Below are 19,547 nucleotides of genomic sequence, written 5' to 3'. Positions count from 1 at the left end.
GGAGCTGGGTGGGGAGAGAGCTCAGTTGTGAAATTGACAAGACAATCAGCCAATTAAAGTATGTAGTGTCCACACAGACACTGCATCGCCCTAGCTATTTTAACGTAGGCCCTGTATCTCTTGTGGAAGGGGTGTTACGTTGGCATAGTAGAGTACTTTCATCAATGGGAGCAAAGCTGTGGAGTGGACACCCAGATGTAATTAGGTCAACGTAAGTTGCCTTATGTTGACTTAATTCTATAGTATAGATCAGTGCCTCTCAACCTTTCCAGACTACTGTATCCCTTCCAAAAGTCTGATTTATCTTGTGTACCCTGAACTTTCGTCTCACTTAAGCCTAATCAATCAGACATAAAAATACAAGTATCACTGCCCACAGTTTCTGAACAATTTTTTTCATTTTTACCGTATTATAAAAATCATTTTTATGTAGCCTATTTGTAAAACTTGGCCAATATCTAGATAAGTTGATGTATCCCTTCGAAGACCTCTTAGTAACCCCAAGTACCATACCCATTGCACCACTGATGTAGACCTAGTGTACACATAACATTACTTCCCAGGGAGCAAAGGCTTGCAGCATATGTTTCTTGCATTATGTTTGCATGCAGAAGTCTAAGTGAAAGAACAAATCATTTGTATCCAAAATGCAATAAAGAAAAAACAATTTACCGAGACTCCTGATAACTTTCAGATGCTTATAAAGGTGAGGAAGTGGCTATACTATGTTAGAGATGAATAAACTGAAATTATAGTGATTTGTCTGTCACACAGCAAGTCAGTGATAGGAATAGACCATGATCTCCTGATTCAGGACATAGCCACATTGCCCTGAACTTCAGATGGTGGGGGTGTGAATAGTAGTGTACACCAGAATGCTGCACTGTAACTCTCCCAAGTGGATCCTGCAGGCACAAACTTAAGAAATGAGTCTGCATTAATGTAGTCCTGTTTGAAGAGGAGCTTGTTTGCACCTGCACCGTTCACACAGAGAAGTTGTAGCACTGCAATTTGGTACATGCTGTAATTCATACCCTCCAAAGTCCAAAATGCTGGCCATTGTAGACATTCCCAAGTTCATTAACTTAAATCCTCCCACTCACCGTAGTTAGTGACATCTTTAAAAAATTAACAGTTCAGTAATAATATGAAAATTCAATGTTTATATCCCATAAATTGCATATTTATAAAGCTTTTTGTGTCCAGGACAGATGCACATTAAAAAAACCAACCCCTTCTCAAAAAAAGCCCCAGACAAATAAAAAAAACAACCAAGCTTCCTATGACTCAACAAAATACAGTGGGCAGAGAAATCTGAACATCCTAGAAACTTTTGTTTTTATTAGGTTTCTAGTAAAGCGCATAAATGCTAATTCGAGGGAACTTCCAAAATCTATCCTAAAATCAATTCCACTGCAGCACTTTGTCAAAAGAGGGAGCCTGTGGACCTTTTCTGAAAATTCATGACACTACAAATAGTTCGTTTAACCAACATTCTAAAAATAAGTTGATATGAGCTAATTTTTTATTCAGTGATGCACTGCATGCTAAATGATTTATAATGTAGATAACATTTTAAAAAGTCGTCATCTTATAGCAGGTATAGAAACACATGTACATTTTCCAGCAAAACATAAGTGTCTAAATTAGAAGAGTACTTAATTTTAAAATGCTAAAAATAAGTTTGTGTGATTGTTTTGAACAGAACACTGTTTTCTTAACATAATATACTGTTACATTTTGTTTAATACATGTAAAATATACAAATTATTAAACTTCTTTGTCATGTGTTGATCTTACGTTGCATTGAACTACAGGAAAAGTAAACTGCGTATATATTAGAGTACACTGTAAAAAGATGAGATGTTAATTTTATGCCTCTTAGTTACTATATCAAGATTAGTCATGCCTGTCATTCTAACACGTTTTTCCAATAAAAATGGAACTGTTCACCTGTGTTTTCTGATGTATTAGTGACTTGTTTTTTACTTAAACTACTTGCAGCACTTATTTTCTAAAGTTAAGAATTACTGCAATTACTACTTAAAGTAGCTGAATTGTGAAGCCAATGCCATTGGCTGTTCCCAGCAGGAGGCACATTAAGACAGAAAATTGAAGTCTCTTTAGAAGCAGTTGGAAATGTGGTCTAAAGTAAGATGTTTTTTAAATGACAGACTAAATATAATTAATGTGTTATAGAAAGTAGGGATGTAAGAGATTAGTCAACTATCCGATAAGCAGAGAGGGGCAGCAAGGAGGTGGGGGAGCAGGAGCCAGTGCTGGGGGAGCCAGCTTAAAAGTTGGTTCCCACAGCGTGATCTCCATGGAGAGCAGGGAAGGTAGAGGCACAAGGAAACGGCGCAAACAGGGACTGAAGCAGTCTCTGTTTGTGCTGCTTCTGCTGCGATTCTGCTTTTGACATGTACAAGAGACCCAATGGGTCTCTTGTACATGTCAAAAGCAGAAGCCCTGCAGGGAGCGCAGGGCCAGTGGGGGACTTGACCACTGGCCCTGTACTCTCTGCAGGGTCATTAACACAGATGTTGAACAGAATTGGCCATAGAACTGACCTGTGGGTATGCCACTTCAAACCGACCGCCAAACTGACATCGAGCCATTGATCACCCGTTGGGCCTGACAATCTAGCCAGCTTTCTCTCCACCTTACAGTCCATTTGTCCAATCCATACTTCCTTAACTTGCTGGCAAGGATATTGAGACCATATCAAAAGCTTTGCTAAAGCCAAGATATATCACATCCAGTGACTTCCCCATGTCAACAGAGCCAGTTACCTCATCATAGAAGCTAATCTGATTGGTCAGGCATGATTTGCTCTTGGTGAATCCATGTTGACTATTCCTGATCATTTCCGCCCCTTCCAAGTGCTTCAAAATGGATTCCTTGAGGATCCCCTCCATGATTTTTCTGGGGACTGAGGTAAAGGTTAGGGTTTGTAGTTCCCTGGATTGTCTTTCCTCAGAGATGGGCACTATATTTTCCTTTTTCCAATCATTCAGGATCTCTCCCAATCTCCGTGAGTTTTCAAAGATAATGGCCAAAGGCTCTACAATGACATTTGCCAGCTCCCTCAGTATCCTCGGATGCATTAAATCTGGACCTATGGATTTATGTATGTCTAGCTTTTCTAAATAGTTCTTAACCTGTTCTTTCTCCACCAAGGGCTGCCCACATCCTTTCCATATTGCGTTGCTTAGTGCAGTAGTCTGGGAGCTGACCTTGTCAGTGAAGTCAGGCAAAAAAAGCATTGAGTACTTCAGTTTTCTCACATCATCTGTCAATAGGTTACCTCCCTCATCTAGTAAGTGCCCCACACCCTCTCTGATCACCCTCTTATTGCTAACATGCCTGTAGAAACCTTTCTTGTTACTCTTCACATCCCTTGCTATCTACAATTCCAATTGTGCTTTCACCTTCCTGATAACTCCCCTGCATTCTTGAGCAATGTGTTTATACTCCTCCCTAGTCATCTGTCCAAGTTTCTACTTCTTGTAAGCTTCCTTTTTGTGTTTAAGTTCACCAAGGATTTCCCCAGAAAGCCAATCTGGTCACCTACCATATTTGCTTTTCTTACTGCGCATTGGGATGGTTTCTTCCTATGCCTTTAATAAGGCCTCTTTAAAATGCTGCCAACTCTTCTGGACTTCTTTCCTCTTCCTGTTAACATCCCAGGGGATCCTGCCCATCAGTTCTCTGAGGGAGTCAAAATTTTCTTTTCTGAAGTCCAGGGTGTGTATTTTGCTACTCTCCTTTCTTCCTTTTGTCAGGATCCTGAAATCTACCATCTCATGATCATTGCTTCCCAGATTGCCACCCACAAGTACTTTCCCTATTAGTTCCTCCCTGTTTGCGAGCAGCAGATCAAGCTGTGCATGTCCCCTGTTCAGTTCCTTCATAGATTAAAGCATAGTTGCATACAGAGGCCTTTTCAGAAGTTTCTTTTGGTATGTCTGCACAGCAAAGGAAAACTCAAGGCTGGCTCATGCCAGTTGACTGTGGCTAACAGTGCTCAGGTGATGAAGCTGATTGCTGTGTAGACTTGCAGGCACAAGCTGGAACCTGGACTCTGGGACCCTCCTAGATCACAAGATCCTAGAGCCTGCGCTCCAGCCGAGCTAACAGGTCTAGGAGAGGAGGGTGACTGCATTAGAATGGTGGAGGGAAAGCTGTTCTCCACAGGTGAGTGACATGGGCAGGGTGGGGGAGCCTACCATTACCACTCTCCTCTCTGTCAGTTGTTCTTGAGTACTCCTCCAGGCTCCAACTCTGCTGTTCTTCCTGGTCCCTTAGCTTCCATTGGTGAAGGATAGTTATATGTGGGTAACGGAACTTTCTGGTCAAAAACCAGATACCTGGCAATGCTAATGATGGAAGTATTTTTTTCCACATTAAGTACATGTTTTTTATTCCTTTTCTTGTTTTACACCTTTATACTTCTTTAGCATAAAGGATTTTAGTAAGATTATCCTGACCACTCTCCATCACTAAAGAGCACATGGTGCATTTTGCAGTAGTTGTAGAGTATTAGTTCCATTGACCTGGTCAAAATTCAGCTTTTGTTGTTTACTTTCTGCTTCCCTAAATGTCTCCTTTAGTTTGAACTGGTTGGGGGCAGTCTTCCCTTTTTGACCTAAAGAGTTGTGTGGTGGTATAGCTAGGTTAAAACACTGCTGCTTTTCACTGCAAAGTTGCTTCATTTAAACAGTATGAATTCATTATTAATGGAATATACGTAATTAGTTCATAGCAATTTCCTCCGTAATCTGATCATTGTTAGAATTGATGGTCATTGATATAAGTGGTGGGGAAAATCTTGCTGTGTCTTATGGGACCTGTAGTATGCTAAAAGATTTATAGTGATAATTCTAAACCAGTAATACCAAGTGGTGTCTCCTCTTAACTGAAGGCTGTGCTACAATCAGGATTCTTGCCTTTGTTGCTGCAGAGCTCGATTACACAGCACAGTCTTGCTGTTTCTTTCCGTTTGGCTTAGCTTTGTTGGAAGAGCTCTTAATAAGGCCCTAAATTCTGCTTCAAGGGGTTTTGACCTGTGTAAACTAGTGGGAGGGGAAGAAAGAGAATACCCTCTTGTGTAAACCTTAATTGCCTAGCTTCTGCTAAATATAGCATTGCTTTGAAAGCTTTTTCCACCTATCTAAGATGATCTATGTCTGGCTCTGGAGCATTGATAGAATGTAAAGTGGGTTTCTTTTTGCATGCTTCCTCCTGGTAAGTCTGTTTTCTTTCCGCTCCTTTAAGTCTTCTGCTACCATTACCAAAAGTGGGTGCCATCTACATAGTGAAATAGTCTCTCTGTAAAACACACCTGAACTCCATCAGTGGTTCAGCTGCTATTGGTTGGTTGTTTTTCCCCTGTATCATTTTGTCACCTTGTGATTTTCCTCCATGAGGTCTAAAGGAATCCCATACAATGGTCCCGTTAATTTTTTCCATTTATGTGCAGAATACATTTTCTTATGTGCACCAATGCAAGTGCAGACATGCACAACCAATAGAAACACATGCTACCAGCTGTGAGTGCTGTGCTAATTATTGGGAGGCAGCTGAATCTCTCCTGGGTGGCTGCCCAAGTGCTCAGCTTACAGGGAACACTGGTCCCATATCCTGTTTGTGGGGTTTCCAACTTTCCTGGGTGCAGGAAAGTTAGATTTCGGTTATTTAACGCATCAAGGTTAGTGAATAAACTTTGTTAGTGACAAGAGCATGTAGTGTGAAGTACATTACTACTTGTGGTGATTTTTGCATTCCACTCTCAATAATTCCAAACACTATAGTAATGAATGAAACAGTATAGTCACCACCAACTTTACGTCCCACAACAGAAACACTAATCCAAGAACCTGTCCCTGCAACAAACCCTTTTCGTTGCCCATTCTATCCACACATCCACCCTAGTGACACCATCACAGGATCTAACTACTTCAGCTATACCATGAAAGGTTCATTCAGGTACACATCTTCTAATGCAGGGGTGGAGAACCTCATACGTGGGAGCTGGTTGTGACCCTTGACTTGCCTGGATCCGACCCCCAAAGCTCAGAGCCCTCCCCCCTCCCCACAGCATTGGTGAGCCTGCACTGGTGTTCCGGTCCCCCCCCTTCCACCGTCTGCTCCCCATGGGGCTGGAGCACACAAAATTGACTAGGCTGGGCTCCCCCAGGCTCTGGTGTGCATGGGGAATGTAGGGTGTGTCTTTCTCACTCAGGGGCCACTGTGAGGTTTTTTCCATTTCTCACTTTTGTGAGGCCCCTGACTGATTTCTCTGTGGGTCAGCGACCCCGACTCAAAACGGTTCTCCACTCCTGTACTAATGTAATATATGCCGTTTTGTGCCAACAATGTCCTTTTGCCAGTATGTCAGACAAACAGTACTGTATGTAAAAGAACAAGTGGACACACATCAAATACTAAAAATGGCAACATACAAAAACCAGTGCGGGAGCACTTTTAACCTCCCTGGACACAAAGTCTCTGACTTTCAAGTTGCCATTCTCAGGCAAAAAAAACCTTCAAGAACAGACTGCAAGAAGAAACTGCTGAGATGGAATTCATATGCAGATTTGAAACAAAGATTTAAGTAGAAATGTAGAGTGGTTCTCACATTATGATAGGACATTTCCAGTTCAGGTACCCTCACCATCTCATCACTGTTGGAGATGAGCCACATCCACTCTTATTTAATTAGCATTGATGTCACACTCTGGTCTCCGTATTCCTTCCTTCTTTCTTTTCAGCATCTAAGGAAGTGAGTTCTGTCTTACAAAGGCTTATACCTCAATACCCGAATAAATGTCTCTGCGGGGACTGGGGATGCCGCCAGGTCCAGCTCCCAGCGTTCAGCAGGCTCTTAGAGGGAGGGAGAGTATGGGAACAGGGCATGCTTGTTGGGAGCAGGTGTGTGTGAAGAGAGACAGAGACTCATGGGAAGGGATGAAGTATGGGTAGAGCTGGGACCTGAGGGGTGTGTGTGTCAAGCACCCCTTACCCGCTCCCCAGCTTGAGGGGAATTTGTCATCTATGCTACTTCTAATCCTAGCTCTGCTCAGATTGGTTGTATGGCTCTGAGTAAGTCATCACTTATTTCTCCATGCTTCTGTTAACTCGTCTACAAAAATGAAGTATTTAGCCAAACTCACTTGGAGCATCTGAAGTCTAGACCCCACTTGAAAAATGCTTTGAAATCTTCAGTTGGAAGATGGCTTGGTACAGTAAGTACACTATCATAGATGTGACTGACTGCTATAGTTAAATTTTCAGGACAATTTTCATTATAGGCTCCTGTTTTCATATACCCATACTCTTTGCAACATTCTCCTTATGAGAGCAAAATGTTCTAAGGTGAATCTTTTAAAACTGTTTGAACAAAATTCTTCTGTTTGTGTGAACCACACAAGGAATGTGGGAGGAACATGACCACTCTTTTAGATACAGAACTATCAAAAAATAAAAAACGAGAAAACAAAAAGCTTCAGGATTTCAGCTTGATTATGGACACAGACCTCCACTGAGAATTTGAAGTCTTTGCTTGTTTAGAAAGATGTAGTTTAAGAAGATTGAACATCCAAAAATTTACAGAAAACATGTACTTGTTGACTTAATTGACACCACAAGAAATGCACTGCACATGGATTCACGAAGTTATGTGCATACTTTCCATATAGCTGGAGGCAACCACTGGGCTTTGATGGCAATATACATCTTTATTTCTTCGTGGAGCTTGGAAGTGGAAGGCCAGTAGATTTTGAAAATCAGCTGCTACAGTCTAATAGGTACTTAGTCTACACTAGAAACTTTTGTTGGTGTAACTAAAATCTACACCCTCTGAGTGATGTAACGATGCCAACCTAACTGCCACTGTAAACAGCGCTACGTTGATGAGAGGGCCCCTCACGTTGACATTGCTACCAACTCTTGGGGAGGTGGACTTACCTACCCCTGCGGAAGAAGCTCTCCTGTTGACATAGTATCTTCACTAAGCCCAGCAGGTATAGTGCGGAATGTGTAAACAAGCTCAGAGATGTGTACTTTCTGGCCAAGGAAGGGCAGAAGACCACAACTGGCCAAACCTCATATTCTCATCTATTTTATAAATAGTTTATGAACTGATTAATTGTGACTTATACAAAAATCCCAAGCTTTGAGAACTTTTGCTGCAGATGGTGGCTTTAATCAAAATAAAGCAAAGCACAAAGATTAGGCTTAATGGGACAAAGGCAAGAGTGATTGCAGCAAAGTCAATTTAAGAAAAGCTGTCTGAATCTCCTGGCTTAAAAAAGGTTGGTGAAAAAGTAGAACAATTACCCCAAACTATCCCTCCTTTTGGTGAGAGGGCTGAACACAGGAAAACATAGATGCAAGAGGCAAAAGGACAGTGACCCTAATGCTTGTGCTTCTATTACACTAAATTGGCTAATGGGAAAATATCTAACCATACTTTCTTCTCAAGTTTTGTTATTAGTAATCGGTTTCCACATTTCACTTGAAAGCTACCAGATGTACTTCTAGCATGAATAAGAGCTCAGTATATTACAGAGAGACAGAAGTTACTTTCAACCAAAGAGAAATGATATTGCATCAGGAATACTGAATAGCCTACTGGTCTTAACATCAGTAACTTTTTTTGTGGGAATTTTCCAAGTAAAGAGTGGCTATGTATCCTTCCTGTAATAAGAATTGAATGGAACCTACAAGACCTTTTGAATGTAATCAAACTGCAGATTAAAAAGATCTGAACCCATTGCTGAAGGGGAAATGATGCACCTATTAAATATGGAATCCAATGAATGTCTAGTATGTGCCCCAAGAATCTGAGGATTTTCTAGGATTTCAGTTGTTGTTTTACAAGTAAATTCCATCACTATGGACACTTTGCATGACAGTTATTAAATGTGCTAGTAATTAAGTTATATGCTGTGGAGTTGTTTTTTTTCTGGAGGAAAGAACATTTTGAAAGACTCTGGAAGAATCCCTTCCTATCGCCTCCCTCTCTCTACCCCCAGCATACAGAAGGTAAAAGAGGATGGGGCTGGAGGTAGTTTCCTTCATTCTGAAACATCATGGATGTGACACTACTAGATGCAGAATGCTGTGGAACAGTGGTCTAATCTGGGATGCTGCAGCTGACATTTAGATATTGAAATATGTATGTCATGCACTTTTAAATGCTTTTAAATGTTAATCATGCACGAGTTACATAAACACCTGTTTTTAGTTTTCTCAATTTTCCTGTAGAGCAGTCTAGAGAAAATAATAGTCTTCTCATAGCTTTTTCCTAGCTCATCCAAGTGTCCTTTTTTACTTGAGCCACATGGTTACTTTATAGCTTTGAGACTGTCACTCAAGCATTCAACCTATTTACATTCTTGCATGTGACTTTATTCAAGCATATATGGGTAGAGCCCTGCACATCTGGGTATCTGCATCCATGGGTTTAGAGGCAAATATCCCAGCGCGTTTTTGCAGACACGGATGTGAATATAAATGTATCTAAAACTCACAAATTTGCAGGAATCTGGTTTATATCCACAGATATTGGCATCCACGGATGTGGATGCAGCTATCTGCAGATTATTTTTTCAGGGTATAAATTTTGTATTAGCACAGGGCTCTATGGGAATACAGTGTGTTTCCTCAACAGTGTTCCCTCTAACATTTTCTGTCCTGCGCTGGTTGAATTTTCTTTTGTGCAGGTTGAAATTTCTTATGAGCAATACCAATATTGAGGTAGTGTGTGGATGTGCACCACCAATACAAAAAAATTACATATACAATATGAAATTAAATAAAAAGAAAATTAACACTACCCATAGAGTACGTTTCATCATCCTTTCTAGCAAATTAAGCTAGTGAACATACCAAAATGCATATTATCCACACATAGCTCAGTCAACTAGCAATAGTCATGCTCTCCTTGCAAATACTAATACAATATTTATTCACTCTGGAAAGGAGAGTAAAAGGCATTTATTCAGGCATATACAGTTTTTCAGGGGAATGTTTAGGAACCATGCTATACAAGAACAAGTGAAACAGAGACCTGTAAAAAACAAATAAAAGGTCTCCTTTTTTGAAACTTTCACCTTTGTGTGTGTCACCAGCTCAAAGAGGAGACATCTCAGAGCAAAGTAACACATGGCTTCAGGGTTTGTAGACAGATGCATGTTTCAAAGAGCTTGAAAATAAGGTTTTATCCTACAAAACAACTAGCATCATACTTAATACTTGCTACTGCTGACTCGTCAGAGCCAGAACTCTACCACATAGTAAAGATCTGGCCTTAATGCAGTACAATTTGCCATGTATTAATTTAAAAAAATCATTCAAATCAGAGTTTTAAATATCTGCAACACTCCAAAAAATTCTGTTAAAAGTTTGTCTTTCTTTCTGCCATTAATACCTTTGTAAACTTTATTTGAAATGTAATCATTCAAATATCCTGGCGCGCGCACACACCCCATGCAGCCTGCTCCCCGCCCAACCCAGCCTACCAGAGAGGACTGAAGTCTGGACTGCAATAAGTCAGGAGGACACCCCAAACTACCCTCCTTCCTCCCACCCCACCTCCTCTTCACTGCACAGATGCCAGCACCTATCCACCCCCTTTCTCCCACCTACCCGTGTACAGTCTGCTCCCCCCACAGCCCAGCCAGGATAAAATTCTGCTTCTGAGACTTGCAGGCACCAGCAGTCTAGCTAGAAGTTAGGACAGGACACACAGCACAAATTCCCCCCAGCCTCCGCTTCACCCTAATGCCAGAACCCTCCCTCCCCCACCCACCCCATGCAGTCAGCTTCCCCCAGGAAGCTTGAGGAGAGTGTTGGGTTTCTGCCTCTTCCTCTCCTCCCGCAGATGGGACTCTCCAAACTCCCTGCCCCTCCAACTCCTCCCAGCCAGTTACTCCCCTGTCCTCTTCTCCTCTCACCAGCCACTTATTCTCTCCTTCCCTTCTCATATCCCTTCCCTACCTGCTCTTGAAGCTGCTCAGATGGCCCTTCCCCCAGTCAGTCAGCTGAGCTCCCTGCCTGTACTGGAGTGGAGCTCAAATACATAGCTGTGTAGCTGCACATCTTATAAGGAGCTTAGTTCTCAAGTGTCCCTCATTTTGAGGAGGCCATTTATTTTAGTTCCAAAGTTATCTGTTCCATGTAAATTTGGCATCCATTCAATTTTGTTGTTGATGATTGTTTACATTGGAAATAAACAATCTTGAAATAGCAGTGTTAGAAGCTACTTTAAGTCCTGTTTACATAGCCTAGTTATAACTCTCTAGCTCAGTATGTGGTCACTCTTATTCTGTTTTTTCCCCACAATTTAATATAATTCCCTTCCTGAGTGACATAAGCTAATAAAAGTATTTATGTGGAGTGCGGGAAGGGGGCAGGGAAAGGGGGGGAGAGAGACTATACTGCTATAGCTGTATTGATTTAAGTCCCATCTCAAGTTATACTGAACTTCCTGTGTAGACAAGGCCTTGCACTAAAGAGAATTCTTGTAGCATTTTAAAAGTCCTGCATAAATGTGCCCTCATTTTGGGTCTCGTTACAGTTTGGGTTTTGCAAGTTGAGAAATGTGGAATGAAGTGTCATTCATCAATAGTGCTTTGCAGAAAAGTCGTATATTTATGTAAATTTGTGTCTGATCATTAAGGTCTTATTCCTGATACTTTCAACCAAAGAGAGATGATCTTGTAACTTCTGTCTCTTCATAATATACTGAGCTCTTATTCATGCTAGAAGTACATCTGGTAGCTTTCAAGTGAAATGTGGAAACTAATTACTAATCACAAAACTTGAGAAGAAAGGTCCTTGAGGTTATAGGCAGTTGGTTCTGTCGTCATTTGCTAGCCTATGTGCAGGTGATGGACCCAGCAGTAGGTGGAGACAGAGCACTGGGGATTTGATGATATCACAACTTCTATTCAAAGCTTCTGAGTTCTACTACTGAAGTTGTTCATCACTCCCAGCAGTCGGAAGAGCTTTAGCTGGACACTCTGAAGCATCTGGTATATCTTCACTGCATAGTTAACTTGAGTTTCTAGTTTAATCTTTTCTAAAATTTCTTGCTGAAATTGTAAAGCAAAAAGTGACTTGGGTTTTTTTCTCCCTCTCCCTTTTCGGGGTAAAAAATAACCTCAAACTTTTCATGCTAAAGTAATTTCCATATGGGTGTAAGTTAGATGCCACCTGGGTATCGTTAGATTTCATATATGTGAAATATTAGCATAATCGGTCAGGAAAGAAATATTATGCTTTGTAAGTACTTGCTAACTACATGTAAATTCAAACATCATTTCAGTGACCTCCATAATGGTGGTGCAGACGGTGTTTTTTGTGGATAAGAATGTTGAAACGCAGTCATGAGTGCTAGTTTAATCTGCCCAATAGCACATCCACCTCAAGCAAACTTCATGACCTAGTTCCGGATGCTTGTTTCATGATCCTTTTGAGCTGCATAATGAGAACCTATTAAAGGTTTAAGTTTTATTGGCAAATCAGTATGTGTAGCTGGCACTGAATAACTGCTGCTATTGTGGATGATTAGAGAAAACTAGTTTAAACCCACAGTGGTGTTTGAACAATAAGATTTGTTTAATTTATACTTGGATGAATCAGTTGTGGTGGTTGGTAGCTTACTCTTTGCTGTCCCATTCCATCAGCCAAACTGGTGTCATGTCTTTCATAGGTGGCCTTGAGATGTACAATGTATATAAAGCAAAGAGACATCAGTCTGAGAATTCAAAAATGGATTAAGTCTGAGCTTGATACCTGAGAATTGAGTTCTTTAGAGGTATTCTTTTGGGACATTTTTTTGGACAAAATATTACTGCAGCCTGTTGCTAACATTAAAAAAAAAACTTTGAATAGGTTGTTTTCAAATTCATCCATATAGGATTTCTTTTCTATTTCATCTTGGTAATCACATTTGAAAAACTTGAATTGAAATAACCAACCACCATATCAGAATGTCAAAATAGAACTAAAATAGGTGTGTAATAGGCCAATGACTTTGTAAATATTGGACAAAAAGTGAGGAGCATGCTGTTTCTCATCCCTGGCAGAGGTATACATGTGTCTCATCTCACCACAGGTAGTTGTTTTTAATGAAAGCAGTATATTCTTAGGCTAGCCTTTTATCATTAAGAACTGTCAAGCAACACAGAAATAAGACTGTAAGGAAGCATGCACTATCTCTTTCATCTTTGGAAAGAAGACATTGAATGGAATTACAGTAGAAAGCTAGTGAAGCTGAAAATAGAGCACAGATGTTTTGCCTTTTAATAGAAGAAGGATCTATCATCTGCTAAGATTTTAGTGTCCAGTGCCCTTTCACGCTACAAGGCACCAGCAGCACGAGTGAGAGAACTATCCATTAGAAATGAGAGCTCAGTGCTTAGAAAAGTCATTTTACCTGTCTTGAATTTTGCCCATTTTCTGTGTTTTGGATTTCTGGTGGTCAAATTTTTAACACTGTTTTGTTCAAGCCTGGTTAGAAAGAAATCTGCTAAGGCCCAGGCTATGCTACATGCTTAGTTGACATAAGCTACCTTGTGCTGACCTAATTGTAGAAGTGTGTTCATTTACATTTGCCTCCTGCCAACAAAAGTGTCACTGTATACCAAGGGTGGGCAATGTTTTTTGATTGGGGCCACTCCAAGAATTTGTGAAGTGGCTAGGGGCTGCACTGTTCCATGATATTTATGGAGGAGGTGCAGGATCTGGGATGGAGGTTGGGTGCAAAAGGTAGCTCAAGGTAAGGAATTCAGATGCAGGAGGGAGTATGGGTGCAAGAGAGGATTCTGATGTGGAAGAGGGGTGCAGAGTCTGGGAGGGGGTTGTAACCTGGGGTGGAGGAGTAGGGGTTTGGGTTGTGACCTAGGGCAGAAGGAAGCTGTGACCTGGGACAGGGAAATGGGGAGCAGAGTCTGGGAGGAAGTATGGGTGCAGCAGCAGAGGTTCAGAGGGCTTGAGTTATGACCTGGTGCAGAAGGGGGAGCAGAGGGTTGGGGGAGGAAGGAGATGGGGTACCAGATGCAAGCTCTGGTGGGGAGATGCTTACCTTAGACAGCTCCTGGCCTACAGCCCAGCAAGATTCTCAGGCAGTTTCCCTGCCTGCCATGCTCCCATGTGCTGCTCAAAGTGGCCTGCTGCACGTGCCATGTGAGTCTGTGAGCCCCTCAAGAGGGGAGGGTCTCTCCGTGCACTACCTGTGCCACAAGCACAGCACAGCCAATAGGAGCTATGAGATTGTTCTGGGGGCAAGAGTAGTGTGCAAAGTCCCCCTCTCAGAGACGCACGGCATGCTGAGATGCACATGGCCCCTGCAGCCGTCTGCTTTCAGCGGTGTACAGGGGTGTGGCAGGCAGAGAACCTTCCTGAAGCTCCTGCTGGGCTGCAAGGACAGTGGTGGGCTAGATTTTGCCCACCCCTGCTATTTCCCCAGGTGGTTACAGTCAGTTAACATTTGGTTGCCCAGTGTCAGTGTAAAAACTGCATTGCTTACATCTGTCGTCTCCAACCTTTTTAACCACAAGATCACTTTTTCAATGTAAGTGTAATGTAAGGTCTACCTCAAACCCAAATACCCTTGCCCCACTTCCTTCCTGCCCCTTCTGAAGCCCTGCCCCTGCTCCACCTCTTCTCTGAGGCCTCCTCCTGCTCACTCCATCCCCCTTTCTCCCCGAACCTCACTCACTTTTACCAGGCCGGGGTATGTGTTTGGGGTGCAGGCTCTGGTCTTGGACCAAGGGATGTGGGAGGGGCTTCGGGCCCAGACCAGGGTGAGGGATTGGGGTCCAGAAGGGGTTTCAGGGTGCAAGCTCTGGGAAGGAGTTTGGGTACAGGGAGACTCATGTCTGGGGCAGGAGGTTGGGTGCAGGAGGGGTTTCAGGGCTGGGACGAGTTCAGGAAGAAGGCTCTGGCTGGGCACTGTTTAACTGAGACAGCTTCTGGGTGCAGTGGGGTTTCAGCAGGCTTACTGCTGCCATGGCCTTGAACCACTCCTGAAAGCAGCTGGCATGTTCTGCAGTGGCTCCGTGGCACCATGTGCTGCCCGTCATCTACAGGCACTGAGTCTACAGCTTCAACTGGCCACGGTTCCCCATTACTGATCAATGGGAGCTGCAGAGTGGTGTCTGCAGGCAAGGACAGCATGTGGAGTCCCCCTGCTCTGCCTTTCTCAGGGGTGCAGGGATTTGCCAGCCACTACCAGGAGCAGCAGTTACCACAGGGTTAATGACTCCAGCCATGGCAGGTTAGGCATGTTAGAACTCACTACCCAAAGAATTACATTAAGTGTGAAAGAGAAATGAAAACGATGAAATGCACAGAACAGTCAAAACTCCAAAATAACCCACTTTGCAAGCAGTAATAGAAGTAACACCTCACCACATATGTGTTGGGTTGAAGGACCGTGTGTGTTTGTGAGAATGACAGCCACACACGCGCTGTGTGTGAGCCACAGAGATTTGCATTGCCAAGCTCTCTCCATTCCCTTCTGTGTGTGAAGATGGGGTCCAGGAGCAGGGGGAGGAGAGACACCCTGACATCAGCGCCCCTTTTTTCTCCCTCCCACACCCTGCATGGCAAGCTCCAAGGCAGAGGGCAGGAGCAGCATGACAGTGGGTGGAGAGGCAACTGAAGTGCCACTGCTTGATAGCTTCCTAGCCAAACCAGTCATGATCACCTGTCAGAGGCTCCAAGATCTACTGGTAGATCCTGATCAACTGGTTGGTGACCACTGGCTTACATTGACTGTAACTGACTGTCACAAGACTTCCCACCACACCCCACAATGACAATACAATCCATTCAGGTGCTCCTAGTGAAGGCAAGCACCACTGATATAAGGAGGCAAGCGTGCACATGCAAGCAGTCTAGTAAGTGGCTGTATGTCAATGCAAGTTAGGTTGACATTATTTTGAAGTGTAGATATGGCCTAAAATTTGCCATTATTTCCAAAGAAGGGGTATAAAGAGAATATTCTGTGATATGTACAAAATGAATGTGAGTAACCTCATGATTTTTTGTATAACTGTTTCACCACTGTTTCATTCACTTGTTGTGATGTCTCATGTTAGTTATTCTGCCCATTAGATGCGGAGTCTTTAGTTGTAATTCATCTTTCTTCTATTATGTATCTTTTAAATACAAAATTCTACCAATTAAAGCAATTATTACGCAAATTAATGGCAGTGGGACTGTGAATTTTCCAGTGATGTAGCACAAGATTGTTTGGATAGAAAGTCTTTTTTGGCTCTGTTCCATCAACCCCTCCCCAAACTAGGGATGTGATTGCCTGTTTAGGAGTCAGGAAGGATTTTTTTTCCTCCTATGGACCATTTGTCAGAAGATCAGTGATTTTTGTTTTGCTTTCCTCACAACACCATCAAGCCACAGTGGATAAATAGAAAAGTGCATAGTACCTTGCTGTGATAGGGCATTGAGTTTTTTGTTGCTATTTGTGGCCAGCATTCAGAGTGGAAAAGGATAAAATGAACAATCCCAAGTAAAATACGGGATTTTGACATTGGGCCTTGGACTCATTGGATAGGAAAATACTTTGTGGCCTTTGTGACCTGAGATCAAATCTTGTGGCTCTCATGACCTGAGGGTCCACCCTTTTTTACCCTCTGTCTTGTAGGAATGAGGGATGGTGTGTAAAATTCAGAGAGCTGGGTTCTTGGAGAGTGGACTAAGGAGTGCCTACCTTGAGTTACAGATGATATGCTCAGGAGCCCTGTACCTCTGCACTGGAACCAATTAAATTCCTGTTGGAGAATGAGTGATGGGCAGGTAGCTCTCCTCTCCTGTATTAAAATTCAATAAAAGTTGATGCATCTGATGAAGTGGGTCTTTGCCCACGAAAGCTTATGCTCCAACACTTCGGTTAGTATACATCTATAAGGTGCCACAGGACTCCTCGCCGCTTTTGATCAATTCATGGTTGTTTTGGTGTTTAAATTTTGTTTAGATTACCTCTCATTTCAGTCAGAGGGATATTTAAATTAAACACAACGAAGGTGATGCAGGGAAACTGTTAAAGACACACAGTAGCAAAACTCATATTGACTTCAGTGAGACCAGGATTTGAATCTTTGTATTAACTCTGAATTACTTTATTCTTTCTGTTGTAGTAATGGCCAAAGGCCTCAATTGGATCAGGGCCCCATTGTGCTTGGTGCTGTATGAATATATAATAAATAATAGCTCCTGCCCTAAAGGTTCAGCACCTTGTGGCTGCATGCCTTGAAATAACCTGTGTGCCAGAAATATGGTTCTTTTACTAGACATGCAGATTGGCACTGCTCCACTCATGGCTCACTCAGCAAATGCTTTAGGAGTTGTGGGGGTGTATGCACAGTCCTTGATTGAACTGAAATGAATTCTTAGCCTCTGCTTTATAGAGAGGTGGTTTAGGTATCAGACTAACTCAGGATAGGATTAAATGGAGAGGAGATTGATGGGGAGGAGGGAGTTAAACTGATTAATTGTAGTAACAGTTTATAACTAAAGCCCTTTGTTGCCTTCAGGGTGGTGGTGGCTGGGCTTCCCTGTCACTGTGATCACACTGACTTGTTTTGTATTACTCTTTCTCCTGGTTGCTAAACCTCCAGAACAAAGCAAACACCTCCAGTCAGCGCTTAGGTTTGTTTAAGGAATCAAAGTTGAAATCACTGCTATAACATGCATCCTTGCACCTGACAGTCATTCCTGGAGAGCTGCCCCTCCCTGTGAATAAGAGGAAATCGCTACCCAGTTGTTAGACAAAGCCTTGCAGCTGCTGAGCCCAAGGTTGGGAGTGAGTTGCTTCCTCTAGCCACAGTAACCCTTTCTTCTCCCTGAGAGGGGTGAGCTGGTTAATTGGGAGGAGGGGGGTTTGAAGAGGAAGCTGTTGCTTTTTCAAGCTGACAGCTCGGCTGCAGGGAGGGGAGCTGATTTAATCGCTGAGAGGATTTTTTTGTCTGCTGGTTAACCTCCTTATCAGTACGTCCAGCAGATGCTTTGCAAACCGCACCCTGCAATAACCAGACTGGCCAGTCTCTCTACTGGCTCAGGTGGCTTCACAGCAATGCTCAGCTAATGAATCTGGGGAGGGGGTGGTCCATCTGTCTGGACCCCTCTCAGCTGACTCACAGGAAATGCTGAAAAAGCTTGGCACAGGGTGAGCAGCTTCAGGCTTCTGCCCCTCCCTCTTTCCTTGCTTGTAGGTTTTACAGGATCTCTTTAAAGAACAATGAAGTGGTTTTAAGTTTTAGGACTACCAGGGAATTCACTTAACTTGTCCCTCTCTCAGTTTGGAGGATGTTTTGCTTCAGACAATTTTAAGGTAGCTGTCCATTTTGCCCTCTCTTTTTTCTTTTTCTTTTCCCTCTTGTGGACTTCTTTGTCTGAAGACAGAGGGTGACCATGGTTCAGCGTTTTAGCCTCAGGAGGCAGCTATCAAAGGTGGGTTGTAGCTGTAATTGTGATATGCATGACACTTATAGCTTCCATTCTGATTACAGATCAGTAAAATTTCTGCTTATACAGAGATGGGTGAGCTTCTATGGGAGAGACAGCTCTGCCTTTTGTTCTCTTCTCTTAGACAAAGGTTTTTAAGGCGGACTGTCCATTGGTAGGCACAGGTTTTGTTCTCTTTATGCTGGAAGTGTGGCTGTAGATTTGTGGGAGGCTGCAGCTTCCTCTTTCAACTTGAATTGCTTATATGTGTTTGGATTGGAGGGGGCTGCTATCGGAGAGAGGGGATCTGATTAATAGTTATGCAGGCATGTGAACAAAATCAAAACATGGTGGTCAGTTATATGCTTTATGTAGGGTAGTTTCAGTAGTACCCAAGAGAGTCCCAGGCACCTGGCAAACCAAGCGGAGAGCATGTACTCCTCACTTTTGAAGTATTTGGCAGGGCTTTCTGACTCTAATATGAAGAACAAAGGAGGAATTGTTATGAGATTTTGCTGCTTAATAACTATATATGTGTGCCTCTTTGTTTTAATAAGTGATTCTGGAGGAGAGAGTATTTAATCCATGTTTTGTAGATTTGTTTTAGAATAAATCCAATGTGTTTAATCTGAAAAACACTAAAGCCTACTTCAAGAAAATCCACTGATGAAGAACATGAGGGTGTGCTGTGCCCTCCAGGTAAGTATGCTGGTGCTACAAGCCAGACACAGCAATTCCATTCTCGTCTAATTATTTAGATTTTGCAGACTTATCTCTGAAAAGAGATGTTACCATACATAACCTTGTGTTTAAAAAAGTTTGATATATGAAGTTCTTTTCTAAAGTGTTTAGATGGTTTTTAACTTAAAAAAATGCTGTAATCAGCAGTTAAAATAGGTCAAAACTTGTTCCCTGCAGACAGTATGTTGAGAGAGGCAACGATGTTGCAATGAACTGTTATTCTTTGTCCCCTAGTGTTCATCATCATCTGTAAAATACTGAACCATGGGCATTACAAATGGCTGTGAAAAGCCGAGACCTACAGCTTTTCTCTTTAATTGTTCAGGAAC

The 19,547-nt window shown here is 42.4% G+C and overlaps 1 protein-coding gene across 14 annotated transcripts in view; it reads left to right on the top strand.

The window, feature by feature from the left end:
* The window catches only part of TMCC1 (transmembrane and coiled-coil domain family 1), a 230,927-nt gene that overhangs the window by 89,280 nt on the left and 122,100 nt on the right, over positions 1-19,547 (top strand). The window contains exon 1 of one of the 14 annotated variants that reach the window (XM_014578434.3): positions 11,456-18,483. The exons of the other annotated variants lie outside the window; for them this stretch is intronic. Within the exon in view, the coding sequence (XP_014433920.1) occupies positions 18,445-18,483 (39 nt within the window). The 5' untranslated portion in view covers positions 11,456-18,444. Of the gene's footprint in view, positions 1-11,455; positions 18,484-19,547 lie in introns of those variants that run through there. 14 annotated transcript variants of the gene reach the window in all.

The sequence above is a fragment of the Pelodiscus sinensis genome, chromosome 11 (genome assembly GCF_049634645.1).
Source record: "Pelodiscus sinensis isolate JC-2024 chromosome 11, ASM4963464v1, whole genome shotgun sequence".
In the NCBI taxonomy this organism is placed as follows: Eukaryota; Metazoa; Chordata; order Testudines; family Trionychidae; genus Pelodiscus; species Pelodiscus sinensis.
This window is presented reverse-complemented; position numbering and strand designations above follow the sequence as displayed.